Source organism: Lissotriton helveticus, chromosome 5_1, assembly GCF_964261635.1.
Source record: "Lissotriton helveticus chromosome 5_1, aLisHel1.1, whole genome shotgun sequence".
NCBI classification, from domain to species: Eukaryota; Metazoa; Chordata; class Amphibia; order Caudata; family Salamandridae; genus Lissotriton; species Lissotriton helveticus.
This window is the reverse complement of record NC_136065.1, coordinates 1,387,210,522-1,387,238,258: the sequence shown is the minus strand read 5'-3', so window position 1 is coordinate 1,387,238,258 and position 27,737 is coordinate 1,387,210,522. Positions and strand designations below refer to the sequence as shown.

General features: G+C 48.2%; 1 protein-coding gene and 1 pseudogene across 2 annotated transcripts in view; one reads left to right on the top strand and one right to left on the bottom strand.

The window, feature by feature from the left end:
- LOC144755433 (mitogen-activated protein kinase 14) overlaps nucleotides 1–27,737 on the bottom strand; it is a 519,324-nt gene that overhangs the window by 147,735 nt on the left and 343,852 nt on the right. For both annotated transcript variants that reach the window (XM_078644343.1, XM_078644344.1), the window contains exon 7: nucleotides 23,377–23,491. In XM_078644343.1, the coding sequence (XP_078500469.1) occupies nucleotides 23,377–23,491 (115 nt within the window). The remainder of the gene's footprint in view (nucleotides 1–23,376; nucleotides 23,492–27,737) is intronic.
- LOC144756493 (large ribosomal subunit protein eL43 pseudogene) lies at nucleotides 24,114–24,446 on the top strand (annotated as a pseudogene).

Here is a 27,737-nt window from a genome sequence, read left to right as displayed (position 1 = left end):
GTGGTGGCGACGGTGAGTAGGGATAGGAACACTTTTTTCCATTGGGCTCTGCGTGAGGTGTGGAAGATGATGTCAGTATTCAGGGCTCCATTGCCCGGAGAGAAGTAGGTGTCGGCAAAGGGTGTTTCAGGGTGCGATCTCAAGAAGTTATGTTTAAAACGTTTAGTGGCTTTTTTGGTGAGTGTGGGAGGGTAGATAATTCTAAAAGTGTGCGTGCCGTTGGGCTCCATTATAGAAAGGCTGTGATGTTGGGTATAGGAGAGTGGACGACAATAAAACTGTCAGCCGCTAATTCCGGTGTAAAGGAGTGATACTGGAGGGTGACCAATGTGTAAGAGGTAGAAGTCAGTGCAATCCAGGGACAACAGTGCCTAAGGTGCAGGTTACACAATGTGTCCAATATGCGAGGTAGCAGTCAGCTTACACCATGTACATAATATGTGAGGTAGAACCGGTTAGGTGGAGTCACATTTACACATCAGAATGTCCGAGGTAATAATGGTGTAGTCGGGGTGTAGAAGGTGGCTGGGTGCCGCTTACATGACTAGACGAAGTGAGTAAGGTAGTAATACTAATCGGTGCAGCATCGTGAGGTATCTTACATCGAAGAACCCACACATAAATGAGGTAGCGAACCGTGAGTGATAGGGATAAGGGAGATATAGGTGCAGCTAACCGTATATATAGTATGAGAATAGCGCTAGATTATTAATGAGTTACTGAGTCCGATAAATGTGCAAGCAATTTACAGCAATAGCAAGTACGACAGTAGAATATGAGAATATGAGGTAGCAATCAGTGCACTGTCAGCGAGTAATAGTGAAGGTGGGTGTATATTGCCCAAGATGTAGGGTACCTGTGGTAGTATAGTACTGCACTAGAAGGCGGATCCTTATGCACATCAGGAGCTCTTGGTTACATAAAATGTAAAAATGTAAAATACAATAGTAATAAATGCCGCAGTAAAAGACAGACATTTAAAAACACAAAATAAAAGCCGCAGTAAAATACAGACACTTAGGGACACATAGGTTTAAATATAGGGCTAAGTGAGGTTACATAGAATGGTACATAGGTTACATAAAATGTAAAAATGTAAAATACAGTATTAATAAGTGTCGCAGTAAAAGACAGACACTTAAAAACACCAAATAAAAGCCGCAGTAAAATACAGACACTTAGGAGCACATAGGTTTAAATATAGGGCTAAGTGAGGACCTTGGTACCGATAGTGAGTAATAGTCGGCAGGACTAGTCCATGATTGCCGCCAGAGAGAGCAAGAATAGTGTTTAAAGATGGCCACCAAGTAGGGAGGATGTAGTCATTAGTCCTCTTTTAGTTGTTGCTGTTTAGGTAGCCGGGCAGAGCAGTTTCACATTCCGTTCCGGCTGTCTCAGGGTCCTGCATACCAAGGGGGTCTTATCTCTAGTTTGTTATCTGAAGAAGGGTTGCTGAGGGGCCTCGTGTGTTCAGGCGGGGGTAGAGTGTTCAGTTTAGTTTATGGCCCCGGCCATTTTGAAGACACTAAGTTTTATTTTATACAAGATGTATCAATAAGAAGAAGAGGGGCGGCACACGTAACTTATCCAACAAAAGTATTGGGGCACAAAATACCTTAGTCAACCTTCACTTAGGCGTGTTCTCTGCACGTCCAGCCGCCGGGGCAAATACGACCTTAATTGCCAGCGTTTGCGTAACACCAGCAGTGGAGCCCAGATCGACAGGCTCACCGGCCGTCACTGCTCCAGAGTATTGCCTCCCCGCAGCCCTTCCCAAAGAGAAGCGTGAGCGTGCACAGGTTCCGGCAGTTCAGGGCAGACCTTAAGGGCATATTCTTCCTCCATGCCTGGCTCGTCCTTAGACGCTGTGTGAGGGAGAGCCGTGTCAGATCCCTACGTCCTCACCCCCACTCCTAGGACGATGGCGGTTGCAGACGGAGGACGAGCTCCCCTTCCCCTTGCCGGGACACGCCGCTCAAAACCCGCGGGGATCCGTCAGGTGAGCCCAGCCTCTCGCCCGCTCTCCGTCAGTCCGCCCGTCCTGCAGCTCCCCGCCCAGGTGTCGACGCAGAGAGGCGCCGGGGACAGACCAGCCGAGCTGGATTTTGACACGCTCCGCGAAGTCTAGCCCCTCAATGCCTGCAGGGGTAGAAGCGTGGCGGAGACACTCTTCTCGGGTCTGCCAGGACCCCGGTGTGCCCTCGGGTCCGTTTCAGCCACGGGCGTCCCTCTCGTGAGCAGCTCAGCGTTCGGCAAGCGGTGCGGGACCCCAGCGATGCCGCCACAGCCTCCTCAGCTCCGGCGGAGATGGACCTGGTCACGGCGATCTCAGCGGTGGAGTCCTCACCGGTCCGGTGCGGTCGCGGGAGCCAGGCGACGCCTCCACGGGAACCCGGACTCCAACTACTCCGATGTCCAGCGTCGAGCAGCAGCCCTCTCCACAGCTCGCTACACCATCCAGGGCTCCGCTGCGGTTTCTGGTGAGTATTTTTCACTCCAGTTACTTGCAGTAAAACCTGTTACTTGCATTAAATCCAGTTACTTGTTTTAGCCCTGCGCAGATGGGTGCTGTCCGGGATAAATCCATAGAGGGATCCCAGGCACTAGGAGCTCCGGACTGGAGCTCTTACCAGGCGGCCTATAGCTTTTGTAATGCAATATGTGTTGTATTTTCACTAAAATCCAAGAACAGAAGTGAAATATTAACATTTTTTTTGACATTTATAAGACAGACGTCATTGTTGTTCGAGTACTTTACGCTGGTGTTTGGATTCCTGTAAATCCCCAGTGTTGCAGGGTGCTTAAGAATTTTGTGATCACAGTGGTACTGTATTCCGTGCTGGGGGGGGGGGGGAGGAGAGAGAGAGAGGGGGGGGGAGGGGAGGAGAGAGAGAGAGAGAGAGGGAGGGGAGGAAAGAGAGAGAGAGAGAGGGAGGGGAGGAGAGAGAGAGGGAGGGGAGGAGAGAGAGAGGGAGGGGAGGGGAGGAGAGAGAGAGAGGGAGGGGGGGAGGAGAGAGAGAGAGAGAGGGGGAGGGGAGGAGAGAGAGAGGGAGGGGAGGAGAGAGAGAGGGAGGGGAGGAGAGAGAGAGAGGGGGAGGAGAGAGAGAGAGGGGGAGGAGAGAGAGAGAGGGGAGGAGAGAGAGAGAGGGGAGGAGAGAGAGAGAGAGAGAGAGAGGGGAGGAGAGAGAGAGAGAGAGAGAGGGGAGGAGAGAGAGAGAGAGGGGAGGAGAGAGAGGGAGGAGAGAGAGAGGGAGGGGAGGAGAGGAGAGAGAGAGAGGAGAGGAGAGGGAGGGGAGGAGAGAGAGAGAGGGAGGGGAGGAGAGAGAGAGGGAGGGGAGGAGAGAGAGAGGGAGGGGAGGAGAGAGAGGGAGGGGAGGAGAGAGAGAGGGAGGGGAGGAGAGAGAGAGAGGGGAGGAGAGTGAGAGAGAGAGAGGGGAGGAGAGAGGGAGGGGAGGAGAGAGAGAGAGAGAGGGGAGGAGAGAGAGAGAGAGAGAGAGAGAGGGGGGAGGAGAGAGAGGAGGAGAGAGAGAGGGGAGGGGAGGAGAGAGAGGGAGGGGAGGAGAGAGAGAGAGGGCAGGCGAGAGAGAGAGAGAGATAGAGAGGGGAGGAGAGAGGGAGGGGAGGAGCGAGAGAGAGGGGAGGCGAGAGAGAGATAGAGAGGGGAGGAGAGAGGGAGGGGAGGAGCGAGAGAGAGGGGAGGAGAGAGAGAGAGGGAGGAGAGAGAGGGAGGGGAAGGGAGGAGAGAGAGAGAGGGAGGAGAGAGGGGGAGGGGAGGCGAGAGAGAGAGAGAGAGAGAGAGAGAGAGAGAGAGAGAGAGAGAGAGAGAGGGGAGGCGAGAGGGGAGGCGAGAGAGAGAGAGCGAGAGAGAGCGAGAGCGAGAGCGAGCGAGAGCGAGAGCGAGCGAGAGAGAGCGAGAGAGAGCGAGAGAGAGCGAGAGAGCGAGTTTTTGCCTCTTTCTTATATTGTGTTTTAATTTAACCAAAGAGGTCCTGTGATTAAATTTTGGCCATTTACAATAGAAATACATCTGTAACTTTCTTAAGCTTTTCTTAGGATGATGAGGGAATCCCTTGGGCACGTGCACATATGTCCTTCACATGAGTATAGCAATAACGATTATAGGTGAAACACTAATTATTTATAAACCTGTACCTTCTCAACAGTGGGTTCATCGACACGCAAACTCCCCTTATTTGGATGATGCGCCTGCCCCCTCCCATTGTGACTCCAATGGACTCATGCACAAATCTCGCTAGACAAGCCAGAGCCGTCAATATTGGAGTTATGCTAATGCAACCAACACTCACCTTTGTCAATGGTCCATCTCTGTGCAGACTTCCAGATCCATGTACAAGGTTCATAAAAGAGATGTGTAGAGATGAACCGCTGTTCAATACATATAGCAATAAAAACTACATTTCGTATTATGCTTCTTATAACACGCACATGTTTTCCCTGAAGGAAAGGATTATTTTAAGTAAACCTGAAACTCTGCTATCTTGCTCATTAAAAATAAAATGCAGATGTGGAAGCACAGGCACGTAAAAGCTGCCTTATCTTAGCCATGAATAATAAAAAAAATCAGCTGCAAAGAAAAGTTTGCTGTAGGCTGTACAAGACCAGGATGCATGCGGGCCCTTAACCCATGCCACGGACATCCTGTGCTGTGCTCTAATGCCACCGCTGCTGGTCGCACAGTGCAGTGAACCGTGGCCATACTCGACTCAGCACGTTGCTCTCTCTGCTATCCCCATTTCAAAAAGAGGAGAGGGGCAACGGTGAGATTTGATTTTACCCGCCTATGGGCAGAGGCATCCAATCCCAAAAGAGCGTTTCCAGGAGACAACAGAAACTGACCAAACAGGCCAAAATCACCACAGCAACCACCGACTGCCGATATGAGAACCTGACGCAGACCCTGGGTCGACCAGAGATGGGGTGCCTGGCGCAACCAAGAACTCCCCCGCCCCCATTGCAGCCCGCGCCATGGCATGCACGGGAACTGTCCCTGAGACAGGGAGATTGGGGGGCTTAGTGCACTCACTGTGACAAATGTGGCATAGCAGCGCACGGAGCATGACCGAAACAGAGTCGAGTCTTCCACCTAGCCGTAACATCAAAGAAAACCCTCCAAATGGAAGGCCACACTTTTTACGTGAACACTACAAAAACGCGCGCCACCTCGCATAATAATACTGTTAGTATATGCCATATTCTACTTAAATAAAACAGCAGAAGCCACACACGCCGTTAGTGCACACACAAGCAAGCACTAGAAAAACAAGGAGAATTGCTGTACAGTAGACATGTCATACTTTTATACCAGCACTAAAACTGTCAGTAAACAAGACCACACCTACTTTACTGATCAGCTCTGCCGTCTAGGAAGACTCTGTGAATGCCCTGTTATTTATGTGTATGTTGCAGCTAATAGTTGCAGATAGAGTTTTCTCTCCGTGACAAAAGATCAGGAGCATGATTCTTATACACTATTAATCAGTTTCAGCCTGCAACCTTCCCCGAAATGACAAAGAGATGAGCCTATGCCCGATTATGCCAGAGGAGGAAGTGCTGCTGCTGCCAAGGAAAGAAAGTTCACCCCTCTGCGTAGTGTTTTCTTCATTCGGTCTCTCCTCCATGTTCACTGTAAATGCACCTCGACACACCCAATTAAAAACAAGATGTGCTCGCGCACTCATGAAAACGAAACCTAGCGTGGGGGCGGGACTTCCGTCTTGGTGACGCGGGGCTCCCATGCCCGAGGGAGAGCCCCGCGGAGGCTACAGAACACCGGATTGGCGGTAAGTGGGGGGGGGGGGGGGGGATGTGTGTGTGTGTGCGTGCGTGCGTGTGTGCGTGCGCGTGTGCGTGTGTGTGTGCGTGTCTGTCTGTCTGTCTGTCTGTCTGTCTGTCTGTCTGTCTGTCTGTCTGTCTGTCTGTCTGTCTGTCTCTGGGTATGCGCATGCGTGTTGGAGCTTCCGAGGCAGGAGATGGGCACGGCGCCGTGCACGCCCACGAGGTGCAATCTGCGCTCATGCACCCTCTCTTGTCCACATTCCCAAATACGGCTGACAATAGGTCTAGAAGCAGATAGCAATCAAAGCTTCGCTTTGAATGCAGGTCTGCTCGACCTAAAAACACACACACTGCTCATCAACTACCACCATCAAACCCCACATTCCATCAAGTGAAAAAATTTGAGGAGCGAGAGAGAGTACCTCACGGAAGAAACGCCACAAGGGGTTACTGGCTGATGATTACCAGTTTACCCACTTATCATCGGTAACTCTCTCTCACTCATGAAAGGAAGAAGAAAGGAAAGAAACGAATAGTGAAATCAACACGTCAACTCACTAAACAGAGAACATAAATAATAACTCCCATTTGTGCACATGTCTCCAAAAACACACACCCCTCGTGAATCAAACAACAAATATGATTCTCATCAATAAAATTGAGAGGCTCGCTTAGCCACTCTGACCTTTATTCTGGGCTGCAAGCCTATCAAACTAAAATTGGTTTATATTTTAACCAACCTATTATTCAATTGCCGACATGTTTCGTTGCTGTATAATTGCGCAACTTCATCAGGGCTTACAGGGGTTCATCCTTTCATTCATTCCTTGGTGTTTTTCAATTCAACACCTGTAGTGGTAGACAATGGTGGACAGACAAATTTAAAAGAATTTCAAAAAATTGCTGTACAGGGCAACTATAGTGATAATCTGTTGCATGTAGCTTGCGTTCCGTGTCAATAAGTGTGTGCTCCAACGTATGGCAAACCTCTACTACCTGCTTGATGCATGCCCCCGAGTCACTACTTTAAAAGCATCCCAATCCACAAGTCTGGAGGTGGCGGACCCCGTGATGTGAGTGAAGTACTCTTGGATACTCTGGGCATGATCCCACTGGAATACTTGGTCCATCAGACAGTCTCGCGGGAGGCGCCATGTGGGCACCGGTGAGTGAGGTGGCCTCCATCGCACGCGCAGTATGTGTGCATCGTGATCTGAGACTACCCGACCCAGATAATCAGTGTGTTGGAATTTAGGGATCAGTGACGGGGTGCATAAAAATCTATCCAAGCAGATCCGCAAGTTGTGGGGAATGGAGTGAAATGAGTACAGCCTCGCCTAAGAGTGGTGCGCTCTCCACGCGTCCTCAAACGCCCAGTGACTAACCCAGCGGCGGAATCGTTCGGATCACCTAAATACAGGAGAGTGTGGTGGAGGTGGGTGTGATCTGTCAAGTGTAACGTCAAGCTCACAATTGTAGTCGCCCCCTAACATACATGGGAGAGATGCAAATTGGGCCAGTACGCCTGTGAGGGAGTCCCAAAACTTATCCTGCTCGACATTTGGCGCGTATATGCTGCCCAGCAGAAATGGGCTGTCCGTCCAGTATGCCTTCTAACAAGGCATACCTACCCTCTCGGTCCACTACTCTGCGTGTTTCCTGAAATGGGGTGCCCGGGCGGATCCAAATCAGCGCACCTCGTGCAAATGCTGAGTATGACGTGGCACAAATAGTTCCCCGCCAACGGGACCGTAGTCTGTCAATCTCTGGTGTAGTGAGATGCGTCTCTTGTAGAAATGCAATGTGTGCGCGCTGGCGCTTAATGTAAGCGTAGGCTGTGTATCTCTTGCGTGGTGTGTGGAGACCCCGTATGTTTAGGATCAGAATACTAACGTCTGCGCACTGCATTGGGTAGCCTGATAAGCATTGCCTGCGCCATGAAGCACGGTCCTAAGCGATATAGTCATGGTTGCGGATAGTGACTTAGCCGCCTTGTCCTCGTAAAGGGCCCATACTGATCCCCATCTGTATGTGCTGATAGTCCTAATGCTTGTGTCCCCTGTGGGGTGGAGGGTGAAGGAGAACCGGGTGAGTAAAACCTGTAACAGAATGGGGAAACTGTCCCAATACCTGGGGCGCATTGGGGAACCCGATACGTCCAAACCAACGCTCATAAAATAGGAGAGCAAATAGTCAATTCGTGGGGGTGGTGGTGCGCGCCTGGGAGGCCGGCGCTCGCTGGGGCGTTCGAAGGATCATTGTTCGTCGTCGCTACATGTGATGCGGGTACCTTCCCATTGGGTTCACTCGCTCACCTGTGCCCGCCTGTGCGGAGCACTTCCAGACCTCTCCCTATGTTTCCATCATTGCAAAGGATCAGCAATTATAGGAGTGACCGGGGGTAGGGTGATAGAGTCTGCCGTGGAACGGGCCTCGTTGCTATCTTCTTCACCTCCCAAACAGAAGAGGTGGGAGACCCCCTCAATGTCCTCCTCAGAGGTTGGAGCCCCTATATCAGTCACTGCTTGGAGGGCCTTACGACGTTCCCGCATGATCTGTTCTAAGTCTGGGGAGTCAACCAAGTGGCGTCCAGTGGGCTCCCTCCAACCTTGACGTCCTTGCGTGCGTGCCGGCTGCGGGTCACACTTCCTGCTGCGCGGTGCCTTTTGCATGCGCCCCCGTGGTGCATCCGCAGCTGGGCCCTGTGTGCAGTGGAGGTCCACCCACTCGCTGGCGTCTACTGCAGTGGAAAAGAAGTGCGTGGTGCCGGCGTGCATGATTTTGAGGCGGGCTGGAAATAACAAAGAGTACTGAATGTCATTTGTTCGCAAGCGACGTTTCACCTCCAGAAAGGACGTTCTGAGCTTTTGCACTGCTTTGGCATAGTCAGGAAAGATCATGACTTGCTGATTTTCAAATTGCAGTGGTCACGCACGCCTGGAGGCCCGCAGCACCGCGTCACGATCTTGAAAGTGGAGGAATTTTGCGAGCAGTGGGCGAGGTGTGTTGCCCGGCGGTTGTTTGCGTGCAGGCTCCCAGTGGGCTCGCTCTATAGAGAAAAAAAGCTGTGCGGTCATATGGTGGGGTGAAGGATTTGACCCAGGCTTCCACGTATTCGATGGGATGTGCCCCCTCAATGCCCTCCGGCAGACCCAGCACTCTTACGTTGCAGCGTCGGGAGCGCCCCTCCAAATCATCCAGACGCTCCTCTACGGTTGAAATGCGACCCAGGGCCGATTGAAGTGTTTTCCGTTGCATACTTAGGGCTGGCTGTATGTCAGCGAGGGATCTCTCTCCCTTCCTTACCTTGTCGGTTAATTTCCGCTGGTCGTCGCGGATAAGGTTGATGTCTGTGGTGAGGGTGCTCAGGCGTTCCTCCATGGAGGCCCTGGAGAGTTCAATGGCTGCCAGGACTCGATCCAGTTTGTCCGAGATGGTCGGGTCTGGCTGGGTCGCGGGCGGTTGAGGGAGGGCACTGGTGCGTGGTTGGTTTTCGGGTGCCGCCTCTGGGACCGAGGTTTGTTGAGTAGCCCTGGGATTCCTCATTCTGCTGTCTTTAGGTATCGCCCCCGCTTCCTGCAGTGTGAGCCTCGGAGGTGAGGCCGGGGCAGCACGCTCCTGGGGGGTGATCGCCCTGCTCATGGACTTCTTGGTGTAGGCGGCGTAGTGCGCCCGTAGGTCGCCAGCACCCCAATGGGGCCCACTCCGTCGCACCACCAGCCGTGCCTTTGGGGGGTGTCCTTTAGTAACCGGGACTGCTCGTCTAGGTCGCCATTCGTCCCCCGTGTGGGGGCCCGCAGAGGATGGTAGCAGCGCTCTTTCCGGTAAGGGGCCCCAGGTATGGAATATCAGTGCCGCTCCTGCGGCTCAGTGATTCTTCGGGGAGAGCTCAGGCATCCTCTCGTTGCATCTGGGAGGGAGGCGGTCGTCCCGTGCTAGCCTGTGCATCAGGTATGGAAGATCAGTGCCGCTCCTGCAGCTTAGCGATTCTTCAGCGAGAGCTCAGGCGCCCTCTCATTACGCCTAGGAGGGAGGCGGTTGCCCCGTGCTGGCCTGTGCACTGTGCCTAGGTCGCCATGTTGGGGTCAGGCAATGGTAGTCCGTGATTTGGTCCCCAACGCGTCCCAGCCAGACAGGAGGGGTTGTTGTAGGAGCAGTGGGGGGAAATGTCTCGTGCCGCTCACCTGTTGGAGCCCCGTGCTCCAAGCCTCCGGGGCAAGTCGGCCGTTGTGAACTAGCGCAGTCACCACGTGGGCGCCATTTTGAGGTCAGGCACCTCGGGCGCAAAAAACGGCGCCGGTCGGAAGTCCGCTGGAGGGGGTGGGGTGTCCCATGCCACCTGCCCCCCGAAGCCACCCCCGTTGAGTACTGGAAAGGGGGTCACCGGGGCCGCCAAAGGTGTACTGCCCTCCGGTGAGGCCGCCGCTGCAATGGCGCCGACAACAGGGTCCGGCCACTCGCGGGCCTCTGCCGGTGTAGGATGGGTCCTCCGATGTCGGCAGCCTGGAATGGCAGGTCGGTGTCTCGCTCCACTTAAGCACGGAGAGCTCACCGGGCTACCTCGTAGCCGGGGATTAATTGGCTCAGCGTGCCACTGCTGGGCAGTCCGGGCTGTCACCAGTGACTGGCAGCCACCATGTTGCACCCGGGCCCGGGAGTGGGCGTCGTCGCCTGGAACTCTGCGGACACCGCAGATCGCCGCCGTCTTCAGGCACCCTCCGATGCAGACACAGCTCTGCTGCTAGGAGATATGATTAGCTCCCCACCTTGACTAGGATGTGCCGTCGTTTGGGCCGCCCAGTTGCGGAGCCTCAGCAGACCGCGTCCGCCATCGGGGCTTGCTTAGCCACGCCCCCCCCCCCCCCAATAATTTGTGATATTTACTATGAAGCAGATCTTTCAATAATTTTACGTTGGAAGGGCCTCTTCCATACATCCGGTAATAGGGATGATCACTTGGTAAGGATGCTTTGAGTTCTTCATTTTTCAAGTGAGGAGTAAATTATAGGTTTGGCTGCAGAGCTACTGATGAAGATGTTCTTGAATATGTGATCTGAGCATGGGTGTGCTGGAGATCATGCTGAGCCACATGCTTCTACAGCATTTGTGACATCTTCTGCAATTTCCAGGTTGAAGATGATTACATTTGGTTATCCTATTTAATTATTCAGTTCTGTAATTTAGTTCATTGATGTAAGAGGCTGGCATAGTATATGGTTCACACTAATTTAAGTGAAGCACCTAGCACTAATCCAGACAATCCTTATGGTGATTTTAGTGGTCTTAGAAAACCATAGAAAGCTCTCTAAGTGAGAGCTTTGGAGAGTAGCCTTCAGGCTTAGTCCTGAAGGAGTATTAGGCAGCTTGTTTTACCAGCTCTAATCATGTAGTGTAGGTTAAATGAAAAAGAACTACACACAATACTTCAATTGTTACCAGGTAAGTGAGCACAATAGACAGTAGTCTCCAGGGGATGACCAAACCATATTCTAAGAAAGTGGAATGCGAACTGCAACTGAAGTCAGGACTTGGACCAGGAGACTCAGAAGAGCTGGAGACACAAGGAACCACCAAAGGTAAGTACCAAGGAACCCCACAGAGGCTGTGTACTGAGTGGAAACTGAGATGAGTAATCAATATAAGTCAATTGGAAAGTTGCGTTTGCAGTTTTGAAGGTGGAGCCTTCCCAGTGGACCCTAAAGAAACCCTGTGGAAGACAGAAGGGTGGAGGGTCACCCCACCAGTAGATACCCCAGGATACTTACACTAGGGAAGCCACCTGCATGGGTGCGAAGTGATGTCGTAAACTGCCATAGACCACAATGGAGGACTTCAGTAAAGATGCTGCTGGCGAAGACTGTGCAAAAGTCTGGTGGAATCAAAAGGTGGATTCTAGAGGAAAAGAACCTGCACACAGAGGGGACAAAGTCTATGCCACTCTGAGGTGACCAGTAGGCAAGGAAGAGCAATGACCAGCGATGACGGAAGGTGCAGGAGTGAGGACGGTGACCATGTCGCTGCAGCTGTGAAGAACAGGCGATGATGAGGAAGAACAAAAGCCGTTCACGAACTGTCCCACGTCAGAAGTACAGAACCAGGGGGTTGGTGTCCAACGGGAGCACCAACAAGCCTTGGCAGCAGTAACAGACATGGAAAACTAAGTTCCAACGTTGGGACCAGCAAGATCCAAGGGACTCACTACGTGCAGGAGAGTCAGAGCAGGCCCAGAGCAAGTAGGAGAGCCAACTGAAGCAAGAGAAAACCCTCAAGAGGACCCACAGCCGTAAGCACATGAGTTGCAAGACGACCTCGAACAGCTCACCAAAGATGAAGGCCCACAGTGCACAGGATGCGGTGAAGACGAAGATCTTGGCAGGAAGAGATCTTCGAGGTTGGAGCTTCTTGTAGCCTGAAGATCACTGGAGTACAAAGCCAACAAGCCTTGACAACGGCCAGTTGATGAGGTGGTACACATGAGTTCGGTCCCCGGTGCTCCGACGAGGGATACTGGCCTCAAAATTGTAGGGAGGACAGGGCAGGCCTAGAGGGAGTTGCAGAACCACCACCTGTGTTGCTGGGCCTTTAGAAGTCCGTGGGAAGTCAGGATCAGCAGACCAGTCACCTTTGTTGCAGTGCCTGCAGATGCAGGGGAGTGTCTCCTTCATTCCAAGGGAGATTGCTTCGGGTGTCCTTGATGCCCACAGGTCTGTTGAAGATCCTGATGAAGCACAGACCCAGACGACGAAGAAAACTTGCAGAACAGCAAGACCAGGAGCAGCAGGAGTCTTCCGTGCACCACCTGTGTTGCTGGCCTTTAGAAGTCTGTGGGAAGTCAGGAGCAGCAGACCGGTCACCTTTGTTGCAGTGCCTGCAGATGCGGGGGAGTGACTCCTTCAATCAAAGGGAGATTACTTCGGGTGTCCTTGATGCCCACAGGTCTGTTGAAGATCCTGATGAAGCACAGACCCAGACGACGAAGAAAACTTGCAGAACAGCAAGATCAGGAGCAGCAGAAGTCTTCCGTGATGAAGTCTCGGTTCCAGACGAAGTCGAAGTGTCCAGACAGTCTAAGAGTGAAGTGGATTCAGGCTGGAGTACTGGCCCACGACGAATCTGAGGATCCACCCATAAGTTAGGCCTTTAATACCCTTAGAAAGGAGTTAGGACAAATCAGGGGTCCCTCCCTGGGGAGGGGCCAAACAGAGGGGGGATACTCCCATGAACTTTGTCCAGTTTCACCCTAGAGCGAGAGCCAAGGGCTCCCAGAACTGGTGCGAACTAGAGTATGCAAGGAGGGCACCAAACGTGCCCTTCAAAGCAGTCTGGTGGTCATGGCAAGCGTCCCCACCCCAGCCCAATACACCAAGTCCTGTCTGGGAGCTGCTCAACTGAGCAGCAGGAGGGAAGAATCGTGTCTGGAGTCAGCAGCAGCACTAGCTTGCTGGCAGACTCTGGAAGGCTGTTATCGGGAGTACCAGGGGCTTCCCAGAGGAGCCCCCCAGTGCATGGAATCATACCTCCAACACCGGTAATGGTGTTAGGGCATGATTCCAACATGTTTGATACCAAACATGCCCAGGTTTGGCACAGCCAATACATAGTTAGCCATCGCGTTATGACGCATGGCCACCATATGTATGAAAATGGTTGACCGGACTTACAAAACCTTGAGGATGGACTCCGGGTCTGTAGGGGGGTCCTGCTCATGTAAGGCACCCTCACACTTTTAACCTAGCACCCTGCCTTCAGGATTGAAAGGCCTGTCTTGGGGTGACTTATAGGTTTTAATTGCAGTGACCTCAGATATAAGGAAACTTATATCTGTCATAAGTGGTACTAGCACCAGTTTACAGAGGCTGCCAAGGCAGGCCTGTATTACCAGTATGAATGATCTCTCATGGGTGGCATAATACATGGTGTACCTATGCCCTTGGTACCTTAGTGCCATATACTAGGATCTACAGGGGTACACCAGTAGCCAATTGTGGCGGTAACACACTTCTTATCCTGTCAAATTTTGGGAGGAAGCACAGTGGCTGGGGTTATAATTGGAAAGGATTCCAGCCAGACAAGTCAAAAAAACATACTGACACCAGCAAAAAGTGGGGGATAAACATGAAAGCAGATCCTACTTTCCAACAATTGAGATCTTTAATTTTCCTCTTCAGGTATGAATCCAGATCTTTGGCTTTTCTGTTAAAGTTGTTTGCCATTGACGCCCACTTTTTGAGAGGGTGTCACTTCGCAGTTAATGCAATCTGTGTTCTGCCTGGGGTAGTGGCTTCTAAGATGTGCTGGGAGTAGTGGAATGTCTTTTTTATGGTGCCCTTATGGATACTGGAGTATTGCTGGGCTTTCAGTTTCTCTTCGTAAGAATTAGATTTTTTCCACAGTTTCCAGGAATCTAGTTTAATTTTATGTATTTTCGTTCTGATGTCCTCCAGCCAGTAATCCTAAGGTTCTTAATAGTTTGTGCGGTGTTTAGCAGGACACTGCATCAAAGATGTTTATCAGTGTATGATGAAACTCTAGAATAGCTATTAAAGAACTGGAAGATCTCCTTTTTAATAGTTTAGACAGTTTGGAGGTGAAAGACATTAGGTAAAGTTTTGTCCAAGTTATATTTATTACTTGATTTCATACTCCATTACAAAGCAAAGGGACAGTGAGATATATGTGGACTAGGAGAAGGTCCAACCAGTATCCCAGTACATCCAGCTGCATGTGTTGGACTGGATAGCATTTAGTTGATAGTTTCCAAGGAATAAATTAGTAATTTTGTTTTGTGCAATTCCTGTTTTTTTAAGTCTCCCAATATGCAGAAACTCAGAAGTCTAAGAAGGGCTTAGCATAAGATGGGTCCTGAGAGTGAGGTCTGTACTTCAGCAGTATTGCGGCTGTCACTGTTATAGAAGAGGAGCAAGAGTACGGATTAGCATTCTGGGAGGTTGTAGTCTTGCATGACTTTACCAAAGCTACAAGGTTTGTAGACACTGCCCAGCTGACCTGCTGTATACTTTGTGGGGCGATGTCTTAAGTTCTTAACGGCTCAGGGTGGTTTCTGGTAGGTTAGGTGCAGTGTTATCATTTTGCCATGTCCCTTATAGGAAGCTGGCTCTCTATATATTATACCAAAATAACGTATAGTGTGAAGCGAGTCCAGTGGATCCCCAGAGGCTTTACAGAGGCTAAAGTAGATGATACTAATGCTCTATTTTGTAGTACTGTGGGCAAGCAGTTAGGCTTATCAGAGGGTTGGTGTTAAGCATTTGCTGTACACACACCGACAATCACTTATTAATTTTAGGCAATTCTTATTGGTCTCTAGGCACTATGCATATTCTGAACTGAGCCCAGCACTGCAACCACGCACTGCCGACCGTTGCCCCGCATGCCGGCTATCACGCGGTAAGCCATCATAATAGCACATCCGGCACTGTCCTTCACCTGGCGTCACCAGTACCATGTCCTTTTGCGGTTACAAGCACGGCCTAAAGCTTTTCTACCCATCGATCGCTACAGCAAATCACTTGCTACTTGGCTCTCCTCTGTCCGTTACAATTTTCTTTTTCATCACCTGCTTCTTGGCTCTCCCTTGTTCCCTCCATACTCCTCTACACGGCCATTTACCCCCTCGTCGTTTTTAAAGATCCCCCATTTTAAAGTATTCACTACACAGACAATATCTTAATGTGTATGGTCAGCCCAATGACCACAGTAATCGTATGTTTCTCCTCTTTCTCCCTCTAACCTCTAATTATTTCCATGGTTTGCGCATAATATAGCAACAATTGCTGAATGTACACAGGCATGACTAAATTAATGTCCTGAGCTAAATGTACATAGGCATGAATAATCTAATGTCCTGAAGATGATCCCCCTATTTTGTCCAAGGGATTGAAACGCCGTTGACAATCTGTACACCATATGCATGTAATTTATTGTAAAGTCTACTGTCCACCTTACTTAAGTCTGCTATATTTTATGTTATGCAGACACGTTCCTTCTGCCTGGACCCTTTCCTAATTGTGGTCTGTCTATTTGTGTTAGCAGGATGCTAGCTGTGTCCCACTTGAATTTCTTTTGTACTTAATGTCATATCTATCGAATATTAAATTATGTTGGGCTGGACAAAGAATATCGCTCTTATTTACTCTATATTTATTACTTAAAGTATTCTAATCTGTCTAGGGAACCCTGTCTTTAGAAATTATATACGCACCCAAGGTCCCTGACCAATTGCCTATTGGGTTTCCTTGTCTTTTGAAACAGTGTACACAGTGGCAGCAAATGAGACACACACTTAATGAATAAATCAGAGACCAATTTATTATAAAAATAATACTTGGTTATATTTATTTTGCAGAACCACAGAACTTCGTCTTAGGGTAATACGTTTTGCAATAGAAATACTTTTCAATTTGAAAAGTGGACACCTAGTGCAATGTTAACCTATAGAAGGAAGAAAACATTTGGCATACATATAGCTAACATGGACTTACAAAACCAGTGTTCAGGAGTTAAGGTCAGTATTGGGCAAGGTTCAGTTCAGCACCAACAGTACACCACCCGCGGCACAGGGACGGCCGGGTGCACGGTGCAAGTTCGAGGTCGGGCGCCAATACAAATCAATGAGGACTGGGGAAATCAGAGAGGGGCTACTTACAGCTAAGTAGCAGCGGCTTGGGGGACCAGTCTCATGGGGTTGAGGCAAGCACTGGCGAGGGCCCAAAGCAGCACCAACACTACACTACCAGTGTCATAGAGGTGGCCAGATGCAGGGTTCCAACACAGCGTCAGGTGCCCAAAGTAAAACAATGGGGAAAAGCAAAATCGGAAAAAGGCTGAAGGCTCGGGCCAGGAGGCCAGTTGAAGGAAACCAACAGGCGGAAAGGTAAATTGTGATGCTTGCGGACGCAGGGACGCCTCTGGTCCTCTTCACCAAGGCCCAGGGTGGACGGGTGCAGTGGTGTCTTTTGCTGTTGGAAACCGCTTACCGGAGAGGTCGCAGTTGAGGGGGTCTCTGTGAAGGGGCTGCAGGAGACGTCAAGGAGTCTGGGAGAGGTTATCTTATTGTGGACTCTGGATCTGGAGCACTGGGGAACCTTGTTGGGGCCAGTGGGCCACTTGGACTAGGGCCAGAGGAGTATGGTGCAGAGGTGGAACCTGGGGCAGGCTTTGTGGTTCTGCAGATTACATAGTCTTTACTTTGAAGATGGTTGCTTTTTGAACAGGTCCACTGTACTCTGCTGATCTTGGTCTTTGTCGAAGGCAGGCAGTTCTCACAAAGTTTTGGAGGTCGCAGGGCTGTAGGATGGATTGTCCTTTGGCACAGGATAATTGAGGGGTGCAGTCAGGCCGGTAGGGCTGGGTCCAAGTCAGGAGTTCTCTGCAATATTCTCTGATGTTGCGACTTCGTGGAGTTCAGCACTTCTTATGTCGTCAGGAACGGAAGCTCTGGGTCTGAGGATGCCAAGTAAATACTAGATTTAGGGGTGTTACAAGGGAGTGGCAGGTAGTGGCCAATGGGCCGCTTACCTGGGGTGTTTACTCCCTATATTATGCCCACCTCCTGTGGGAGGGGGAATAGACCTAGCCTGTATTGTAAGTCCCACTATCTTCAAGATGGTTTGCACTGAAAAGTGTACATCACCTCGCCTCCAGCACCTGAGGGGTTTAGTTGGCAGAGGTGGGCATACCTCCTATTCTTTCTAAGTTTTCATGCCTGTCCTGCTGCCAAAAAAGGGGAAGAGGACAGAAAGGGGGCCTGCTCCGTCTAACAGGAGAGGCTGGGGTCGCATAACAAAGTCGGCAAGGCCTTTGAAGCTTCCCCGCCACACAATGGTAAGATGTGAACACCTCCACCCAGGACAGGAATGGTTCTCGACCTCTGAGCATGCAGGCATGCGCCCCATGAAGTCAGAACACTGTCTGGTGGTAGCAGACTGGCTCAGGTCAGACAGTGACCACACTAAGGACTGGTAGGTTTAAGGGGACCCCTCTAAGTGGTCTCTGTGTGCAATTTGTAATAAATCTGACACTGGAATCCGTGCAAGTTTATTATGCTGAAATGTTTGGTACCAAACATCCCATACTTCAGTGAAGCCATGATGGAGCTGAGGAACTCATAATAACATGTGTCCAACCCATGTACTATGGCTTCCCTGGTCACTTAAAATATCCAGGTATCGACAAGGCTATTGCAGGGGCATATCTGCTCATGAAGATATGTCCTCACAGGAGATATAGTGTGCCCTGCCTTATGACACACATCCCTGTGTGCCACACTCACAGACATCGCATAAGATATCGACTCTTCAGTTTTGTCTGCAGCAAGACATGCAGGTTATAGTGGCAGTGTGCATATGCTTAGTGAGGGGTCCCTTAGGGTGGCACAATTCGTGCTGTAGCCCTTAGGGGCCCTCTTTAACCACAAGGACCTTGGTAACAGGGGTACCTTTTTCTATGGACTTGTATGTGAGCTAAAGTGATGACAATCACGGAAACAAAAGGTACAGTTTAGGGAAAGAAATCTGGCACAGGGGACCTGGTTGGCAGGGACCCTGTGCACTTCCAGTACAAATTACATAATTTTACGGGCAAAAAGTGGGGGTTAACTATTTCCAAAAGAGTCACTTTCCTACATGCATGTACTGAACATTAGGTCAGGATTGTGGTCCAGAAGCAGATCACATATATCCATTAAGTTCTCATTGATCTAGTGTTCTGGAGTATGCAGGAGAGGACATTCTTGGATTTAGGAATTAGATGTGTAGGTGAATGAAGATCAGATGGAGGTACAAGAGGATAGGTGGGGTTGCTTTTCAAATGAAGATTTTACCTGAAGGCTCAAAAGTAGTTTATACCCTGTCCAGTAATCAACTTAAGTGACGTATTTGGCAAAAAAGGGCCCACTATTCCTACTATGAACAAATATTTCACTAACAGAACGAAGCAGGTGGTTAACTTCTTCACATAAACAACAGCCAATCTAACTAAATTCTCAAAAGAAAAACGGTCAGTTAGACCTGGCATCCTTGGCATGGTTTCACCTGACTTTTTGCATTCAGACCTCCTGTTTTTGCGGACTTCGTTATTGGTGGATTTAGAAATCTGGGCACTTTACCATTGTTAACCAGTCCTAAAGTCCATGTGCTCTGCACTAAAAAACATTGGTTTATCCACAATTAGCATATTTTGTAAATCAAATGCTACTAGTGAGCTTGAAGCACTGATTGTGCCACACACTCAAGTAGCCCTTTAAGCATGTCTCAGGCCTGCCACTGGAGAGCCTGTGTATGCAATTTTGAAATGCCATGCCTTCCTTTTTAGGTCTCGGCTAAGCGCGCGGAAGCGCATTCTCCCCGAGAACCTATTGCTGCCGTGTCTGCTTTCCAGGAGACAATCCTGGCCGCGCGCATGTCTTCGGAGGCGATTTCAAACTTGCACGCGCACAAGTACGAGCGCTGTTGCAAGTTTCTTGCAATGCGCGCAGCTCCAATACAACACACGCATGCGCATACACAAACACACACACACAAGGGCACACACACGCACATACATACAGAGACACCCCCCACACATACACACACGCACGCGCACACACACACACACACACACACACACACACACACACACACACACAAGTGCACCGAGGCCCGTCACCGTCGCACACATACATACACACACACACACACACACACACACACACACGAGTGCACCAAGCCCCCCCAGCCCTTTTGAACTTACCTGGGCAATCTCGGGGGACTCTGCTCTCAGCACGCGGCGCGCAACCTCCTGCTGGCGGCCCCGGGGCTCTCGACCGCTCACAGGAGCCCCGGGCCGCGAGACTCATTGCCTCCGCCTGCCTCCTCTTCCGGTCCGGACGCAGCCCCGCCCCCGTCACAAGCGACGTTGCCTGACTTCCGGTGCGGCCGCGGCGGGATTCCGGGGGCATTTTCTGCACAAACCTTGTTCTCTTTTTCTTCCCGTTAAGTCTGTCTATTCGCTGATGTTACGCCTGACGGTTTCTGGTTGCATACAGTATTTAAAGTTCCTTATTGTGTGGCAAGTTATGGGTAGTGTATGGTACAATGTGGGGTGATTTTCAGTGTCTTGCGATGATGTTAACTGGCTTTTCCCTCACCATCGTTATCCCCAAACTGCAAAGTCTGAGAGGAAACCTGTGTCCTGTAGATGGAGATGGGAGTCTCTTTAGAAACTGCTAGCTAGCTCACTAACAAGTCTGCCTTAAAATACTGCATAGTGAGATGCCTCTTGCAAGGAAAAGGGAGATCGGTCTCACAGCCAAACCATTTGCAATACATCGTCTCTACTGTTTCTCAGTAAATTTCTTTGTTTTATACCACGTCCAATCCTATTTATATATTGCCACTTCCTACTGATATCAACATCTGAGTTACAAACTTAGTTACAGATAAGAGCGGATGAGAAAAGCATACCAGGACAAGATAAACATAACCAAGACAACAAATGAGAACACTGCTCCTTAGACACTCCTTGTCCCATCCATTTCTTGCACCTAAGAATCATACAGGAAAATATAAACGTGTAAAATGTGCCTAAAAATTAGCATGTTAACATTAACTTCTCAAACAGGATTGGCTTTATGATGATAAGTGGCTCAATTTTATGTGGTGTTTCTTATGTGTCAACTGTTGCTGTATTAAATTATTATTTGTGTAAATGCTTTATACAGTGTATGTTTTGTCTGCCCATTGGTCATCTTGATATGCGATTCTCTAACACTTGCAGCAGTGCAGCCGGTGATCTTTGGATTTTCTGCGATGATGGTGGAATCACTGTCCTATGTACAAAACTCAAATCGCCAAGAGTCACAGCCTACTCATTGTTTTTGATTGTGCTTCACACATCACATTCATTCCCTTGTCCATGTTCCCCTGTGCCTTGTGGTAGTCAACACGCCTCAGGAACTTTATTTTCTGTTTGTTAAATGTTTAGGAATGTTGACTGCATCATGCTGTGGTAAGGATATGCAAGTATGTGAGGTTGTGAGATGCTGTGTGGCAAGGCTCTATATCACAGCTTTCCAAACTTTTCATGTTGGTGACACCTTTTTGTGAAACAAATTTCAGGGACACGGTAACGCGAGCGAGCGCAGCGAGCTAGTCCTAACCACCCACAACCCCAAACACAACCCCCACACACCTCTTACACACACAACCCCACACCCACCCACACACACACTACTTACCCCACCCTCACAACCCCACACACACACATCCCCCCACACACATCCCCACCCCCACACACACACACACCCCCACACACACACACACACACCCCCACACAAACACCCACACCCACACCCCCACACACACACACACACCCCCACACACACACACCCACACCCACACACCCACACCCACACACACCCACACCCACACCCACACCCACACCCAACCCCAGATAATGTATGTATGTTTGTATGGATCTAAAGAAAACCCACATGGTTGGTAACAGAGCATGAACAGGAGATTTGCACATTTGTGATATTACATTTTATATATTTACAATCACGTTACATTCCACACATATTTACAATTTTATGCACAGTGAGGTCAACTAATTTGCCCAGAATCATGATTTTATTTTTTAAATTAAAATTGGCACAACTGCCGCCGCACTTTATCTTCGGCAGCTGCATGCCTTTGGTGCCTGTTGACATTCTTACCGAAAACAGACTCCCTTAGAGCAAGCCTTTTACTGGTAAGCATGGCACCTAATTTACAAAAGATATTTACAACATTTTAAGCTATTGTCATTATAAATTACAATAACTTTTATTTAAGTATTAATTATTTTTAAAAAATCAAAGCCATTGTTATTTGTAATATCATATTAATACATCTAAGTCACGTAAATACAACACAAATTGCAATAGAAATGCTATTGGTGTCACATTTGCAAAAGTTAAAAACTATTGGCATTGTCATACACAATGCCAATAACTCAAACTTTAATGCTGCGAGACCTATTGCATTGTAAATGCTTGTTATTACATGTAGGCCAACCCTAAGGTAGACCCTGAACAACCCATGGGCAGGATATTGTCTGTTTAAAAAGTAAGCTATGTACTTTTAAGGTTTACATGTCCTGGTAGTGAAATACCCTTAAATTTGTTGTTCAATACTGCAAGGCCTTGCTGTGTAGGCCTGCCTGCTGCCTCTTGCTGGGCGTGAAAAGGACTGGACTTGCATCTCAACATCCCACAACCAAAGTATCTCCAAGGGCTTGTTGGCTTGCCTCCTGTTTCTGAAGTCTCTGGGATATCAAAGACTTCACCCTGCAACCAGCACCTGGACTCTTCAGTGCTGCAACCCAGGAAATGCAAGCATCAAAGACGTTGCACTGATCGGAAGCAGCACATTTCCCTGGACACTGATCGTCTCCTGCTTCAGATGCATCTCCGACTTTGCACGGCTCCGTGCCAAAGCATCGCTTCGGTTTCTGCTGCATGCATCGCCTACAGTCCATCGGTTTGATGCCGACCCATCGCCCCATTGTCCATCGCATCTGGATTCTCAACGCATTTTCGATTTTGTGCAGCTCGGAACCAACGCATCGCCATTTTGCTCCACGCTTTGCCATTGACGCATCCATGGTGCTGTTAAGCGGGCCAAGGCTGGTCATTGTATCTGACCCACACTACACTGTGGTCAGCATGAACTTTTGCCCCAGTCAAGCGCAACCAGATGGCCCAGTTGGCGCCATATGTTTCAAAGCACTACAATGCAGTTTATTCTTTAACAATGGTGTGGAGTCCTTTTGTGGTATTTTCTGTGTGATACTGTGTGTTCTGTGCACAAATACTTTACACAACGGCTCTGAGTTAAGCCTTACTGCTCTGTGTCAAGCTACCAGAGGTGAGCACAGGTTAATTTAGAGTGTGTTACTAACTTATCCTAACTAGGACTGTGGTTTCTGCTTGACCAGGGTTCACACCTCTGCCAACAAGAAATACAATCTCTAAAGGTCCAAGCAAGAAATGCTACAAGGCTTGAAAAGTGTGTCTCTCGAATACTCAACATATTATGCTTCATGAACTATGCGATTTCCAGTCTTAACTTAAGAGACAAGAAAAATAAAAGTGTTAACTTGGTGGAGTCAGGCAGTATCCCAAGCTTGGAATTCAGAGAAAATGTATTTAAGAAGTCTTATGCAATTCTAGGAAGGGGAGTAGAAAGCAAAGTACTGCGCAACTGTCTACTATGATAGAAGCGGAGGTAGAACTGCGAAACCTTGTGAACAAACTAACTTTTTGGGGGGTGAAATGAAGGTGATAGCCCAATCTTGAATGTTGTGAAGGGGACGAGGTGGATTTAGAGAGAGGTACCAGCTACTGCGAGAGGTACCAGCTACTGCTCTTGAATGAGGGAATGGTGTGGAGGAAAGAAATACTGGTAAAGTACCTGGGTTAGTAGAGACTACTAGAGTGCTCATGAAAGGGGCATATTCTGCTTGAGCTGTTACCTGAAAGCAAAGCTCTGGCTCCTTTCTGTTAAGAAAGCATAGAGGTGTATGGATAAGTGACATTACCTGTCTGGTTGTAATGCATCCAGTTAAGCATGATCTCAGGAGCTCGGTACCACCGAGTGGCAACGTATCCCGTCATCTCATCATCTGTGTGCCGAGCAAGGCCAAAGTCCAGGATCTGTAGGGTAGAAGCAAGCAAAATCTGAAATACTGGAAATAACTAACAGAACTAAAACTATTGGGAGTTAAACATCATCACAAAGGCAACATTCCCACCTTTATACAGAGCCACATAGTGACACTTCTTAAAAGATATATATATATTTTTTTTTTTAAACAATCACAAAGGTTTTCCTATTTATACATGGCAACACCCCTTCTGCCTTATCCACTGAACAAACATACAGTGTAGAACATTAGTCTTTCAGCATACTCACCCAGGACAGCTTTAACATGCACAATTAGGAACTTTATCCAAGGTCACCTCAGCACTATTTAATCAGCCATGATTACAACAGAAAACACTCAAAGGGATGAATGCCCAATCAAGAGTGGTACACACTATTAACAGTGAAGACTAACTGTATGAAAATGCTACTGACTTAACAGTAGTTCTCTAGTCAGCATATTCTACAGAGAATCTGTTTTTACACAACTGGTAGAGGACATAAGTGTGTAAATGTTGTTCATGTCCATCAATGCCATGATACCTAAAAAAGGTGCATCAATTACCAATGCTATTTAATTTTCTTATAGTAATATCCACATTGAAGCTTTTTCTGCTCGATTCCAGCAGCAAAATGGCCAAGCGCACCAAGAAGGTCGGGATCGTGGGTAAATATGGTACCAGTTATGGTGCCTCACTCAGGAAAATGGTGAAAAAAATTGTAATCAGTCACCATGATAAATACACGTGTTCTGTCTGTGCCAAGACCAAGTTGAAGAGAAAAGCTGTGGGAATGTGGCATTGTGGTTCCTGTACGAAGATCGCTGCTGGGGGTGCCTGGACCTACAACACCACATCTGCAGTGACCCTGAAATCTCCAATCAGAAGACTTAGACCAGTAGAAAGTTGCACCACCATCTGCTTGTGTTCATTTCTCCATGCGTTAAATAAAATGCTAGAGATTTAGGACCTGATTACGATCTTGGAAGATATCCTGTCCACTAAAAAATAAATCTTATTATATCCAATGGGATTTATATTTTGGCGGACGGGATATCCGTTACCGTTGTGACAGAGTAACCCATATGGCAAGATCTTAATCAAACCCAAAGTATCCGGATTGAAAGTTGTCCAGTACTTAGCCATGGTAAATGTGTGGGCCACTCTCAACCATTAAGAAGACAAACTTTTGCATGTGCCATAAAATCTCAGTCTCATAACAGAACTGATTCCCAAAAAAATACCCACTATTACATCTTATGTTCTTCCTCATTTCTGTGTAGCATTTCACTACTTGTGTAACACTTTCAGTGTATGTCAGTCGATTTCTGCACCTCATAAAATACAATAATTAAAGTAAAGAGAAGACCTTATTATGGCATGTGTGGACAGTTCTAGAAAGCTATGGTACTAAACTATAATATCTCCAGTGTAGGTGACCAAAACAATGAGACACACATTGAGCCACACTGCAAGCTGCGGCTCGCTATTTTAATAGATTTTTCAAAAGAGCTACTACTGAAGGGAGACAGACCCAGAACAGACAATTTGATAATATATTTCAACTAATCAAGGTCCAAGTCTAAGAGAAAAGCCCAAGCATACTGTTGGTTGCATATAGCAAAATAAATCCACTGGGTTAGTACAAGAGATCAATCACTGTGTTGAGAAGTCTCAGCACAGGCATAAGCTGAATTTTCCCTTATTGCCTAATGGGTTTGTGTTGGAGGAAGAGTAACCATGCACCAAGGACCTAACATATTTACGCATTTTGGAAGAAGCTCTCAAAAAGGACCGCTATTTAGTTATGGTGACAGATAAGGAATACATGAATTCCACAGTGGATGACTACTTTGGGATTTGTTTACAAATTCTTCATCATATCAAAGTTAAAACATTAGTGCAAAACATTTGCCTGTGTACTCAAAAAGCCAAGTTTAAAGAAAATGACGTCTGCAGAGAGAACTTAGCAATGAAGTCCTCTAGTATGGTGAATTTCCACTATTTGTTTTAACAAAAGAAAAAATGGCGCAGTAGTTGTCAATGCAATACGCATGGCACACCCACACATTTTAATTACTTTAGGTGTTATTAAATATGTAATTGTGCAAAAAAATAAATGTGAGGTTTGAAAATGTAAGGAAACTGCCCCATATTTTAAGGTGGCACAGAGGAAGGTATTTTGTCACGAGAAAAAATTGATTTGCTATGAAGCAAAAAAAAACCAAAAACTACATGTTATGCATACAAATATTCCAGACTAAGTCTTTTTTTGATTTTTCACTTAATCTACAGAGTATGCAGAGTACATGTGGAAATCTGTGAAGATTTCCACTCGTAGTATTGGAGAATGTTTGCAAATTCCTTAAAAAGTAGAAATATTCATACACAAATATGAGGCACAGATTTCTGACCTTTTGTACTTTTTGAGACATGAGCCCGACGGTGATCATGGGAAATAGAACCTATAACTGCCTTGTGCAGTCTCTATGGCATTGAAATTGATAGTTCAAAAAACCTAGAAATTTCTAGTCACTATAAAAAAACGGAATATGTTTTAGTAAAATCAGCAAACATTTCCAGTAGCATGTGTATATATTCGCAGGTTTATGAAAAATACTGGATTGTGAGAAAGATAAAGTATACTTTTCTTATATTTTACATAGTATATGTTTTAATTACAATGTCAGCGATAACAAGTACTGTAGTTTTGGTTTGGTCTCATTTGTCACGCATTTTCTGGGTTGCTAATAACTTCAGAAGAATTCGCCAAATTGGTACAACACTTTCCAATCCAATAAAATTCAGCATGTGAAGTTTACTGCAGATTCATCCTGGAGGGAAAGTTAAGAGATGTCAAAAAGTTGTGTTTCCACCTTGACTTCGACAGGAATGTTTACTCTGTGCTCAGGAGCGTCGAACCAGAACCAGAGCTAGCAAATGAAAAATAAAACTATGTTCTATCATCCTTTTATTTTTCATTTGCCAGCTCTGAGGCAGCTTGTGCAGGGAGGGGCGGGCAATAGAGGAGGATTGCAATGTGCACTCCTGCGCATAGGCGTTTGGCCGGCCGTCTCATGCCAGAGACCTCTAAGTCGCGGAGGTTACAGGCGGCAGAAAGTGCTGTGACAGGGGAGAGGTTGAGGGGCCCCGTCGGCGCCCTCTCTCCCTCCACCTTGGAAGGCCTGGAAAGTTTGGAAGACAAGAATCCCTGGGAAGCTGATGCACAGAGCTTGCGATAAGGGGATAACTACTACAGCCCCTGAGGCGACCTCACTAAGAAGCCATGGAGTGGTCCCTGCGGACATAGAGACAGATCCCTGCCCTAATACAGAACAAGAGAGAGAGGACCAAGGTGATAATAGTGGACCAAGATGCCCCACATGAGGCAGGACCCTCCCATGCGACGGTCGGAAGTGAGCACACAGTGAAAGGCGGGCCGAGAACTCTCCCGCGTCACGGATCTCCCCTTGAGTAAAACTTGGGGACCAGAGAAACTGTGGGGAGGAGGGTCTGTCGCCACGAGCCACCGCAACAAAGGATAACACGAACAGGCATTGTGCATTAGCCAAACAGAGGTGGTCTTCTGGAGGGGCCGGGAAGGCAGGCCCAATACAACTATCCGACGACCCCAGTCCCATTCTATGAGATCGCAAGGGACAAAGATGGACAGGTATGCAAAAGTGGTACCCGAGATATCTGGAGAGGGGGAAGAGGCCATTGCCCTCCCTGATAACGTGGTCATACTGCAGGCAATGCATGCCTCCAGAGAAGCTCTGGAGGGGAAAATGGCAAAAGTGCGTTCAGAGGTGACCCTGCTGGGCCAAGACCTGAGCAAGGTCTCAGAGAGAGTGACCCAAAACGAAAACCGTATTTCTGAAGTGGAAGACATCTCCCTCACCATGCATAAAGAAGTCACAGGACTAGTCACCTCAATGAAGAGGTGGCCTGGAAGGTGGACGATGCTGAAACTAGAATCCTTCATTGGATTTTCGGAGAGAACGGAAGGAACAGACCCAGGACACTTTCTGATGACGTTGCTCAGAGATTCCCTACCGGCTGCACAGTTTCCAACCTGCTTTATAAATTATAATTGAAAGAGTCCACAGGATGCCAAGTTTCGGCTGCCGCCTGGTTCCTCCCCAAGACCCTCGATTGCCCACTTCCTCAACTTTCAGGATCGTGACCTAATACTCCGGGAACTGAGACAAATGGGGGAAATCAAACACGCTAATGCCAGAATAATGGTGTTCTTTGA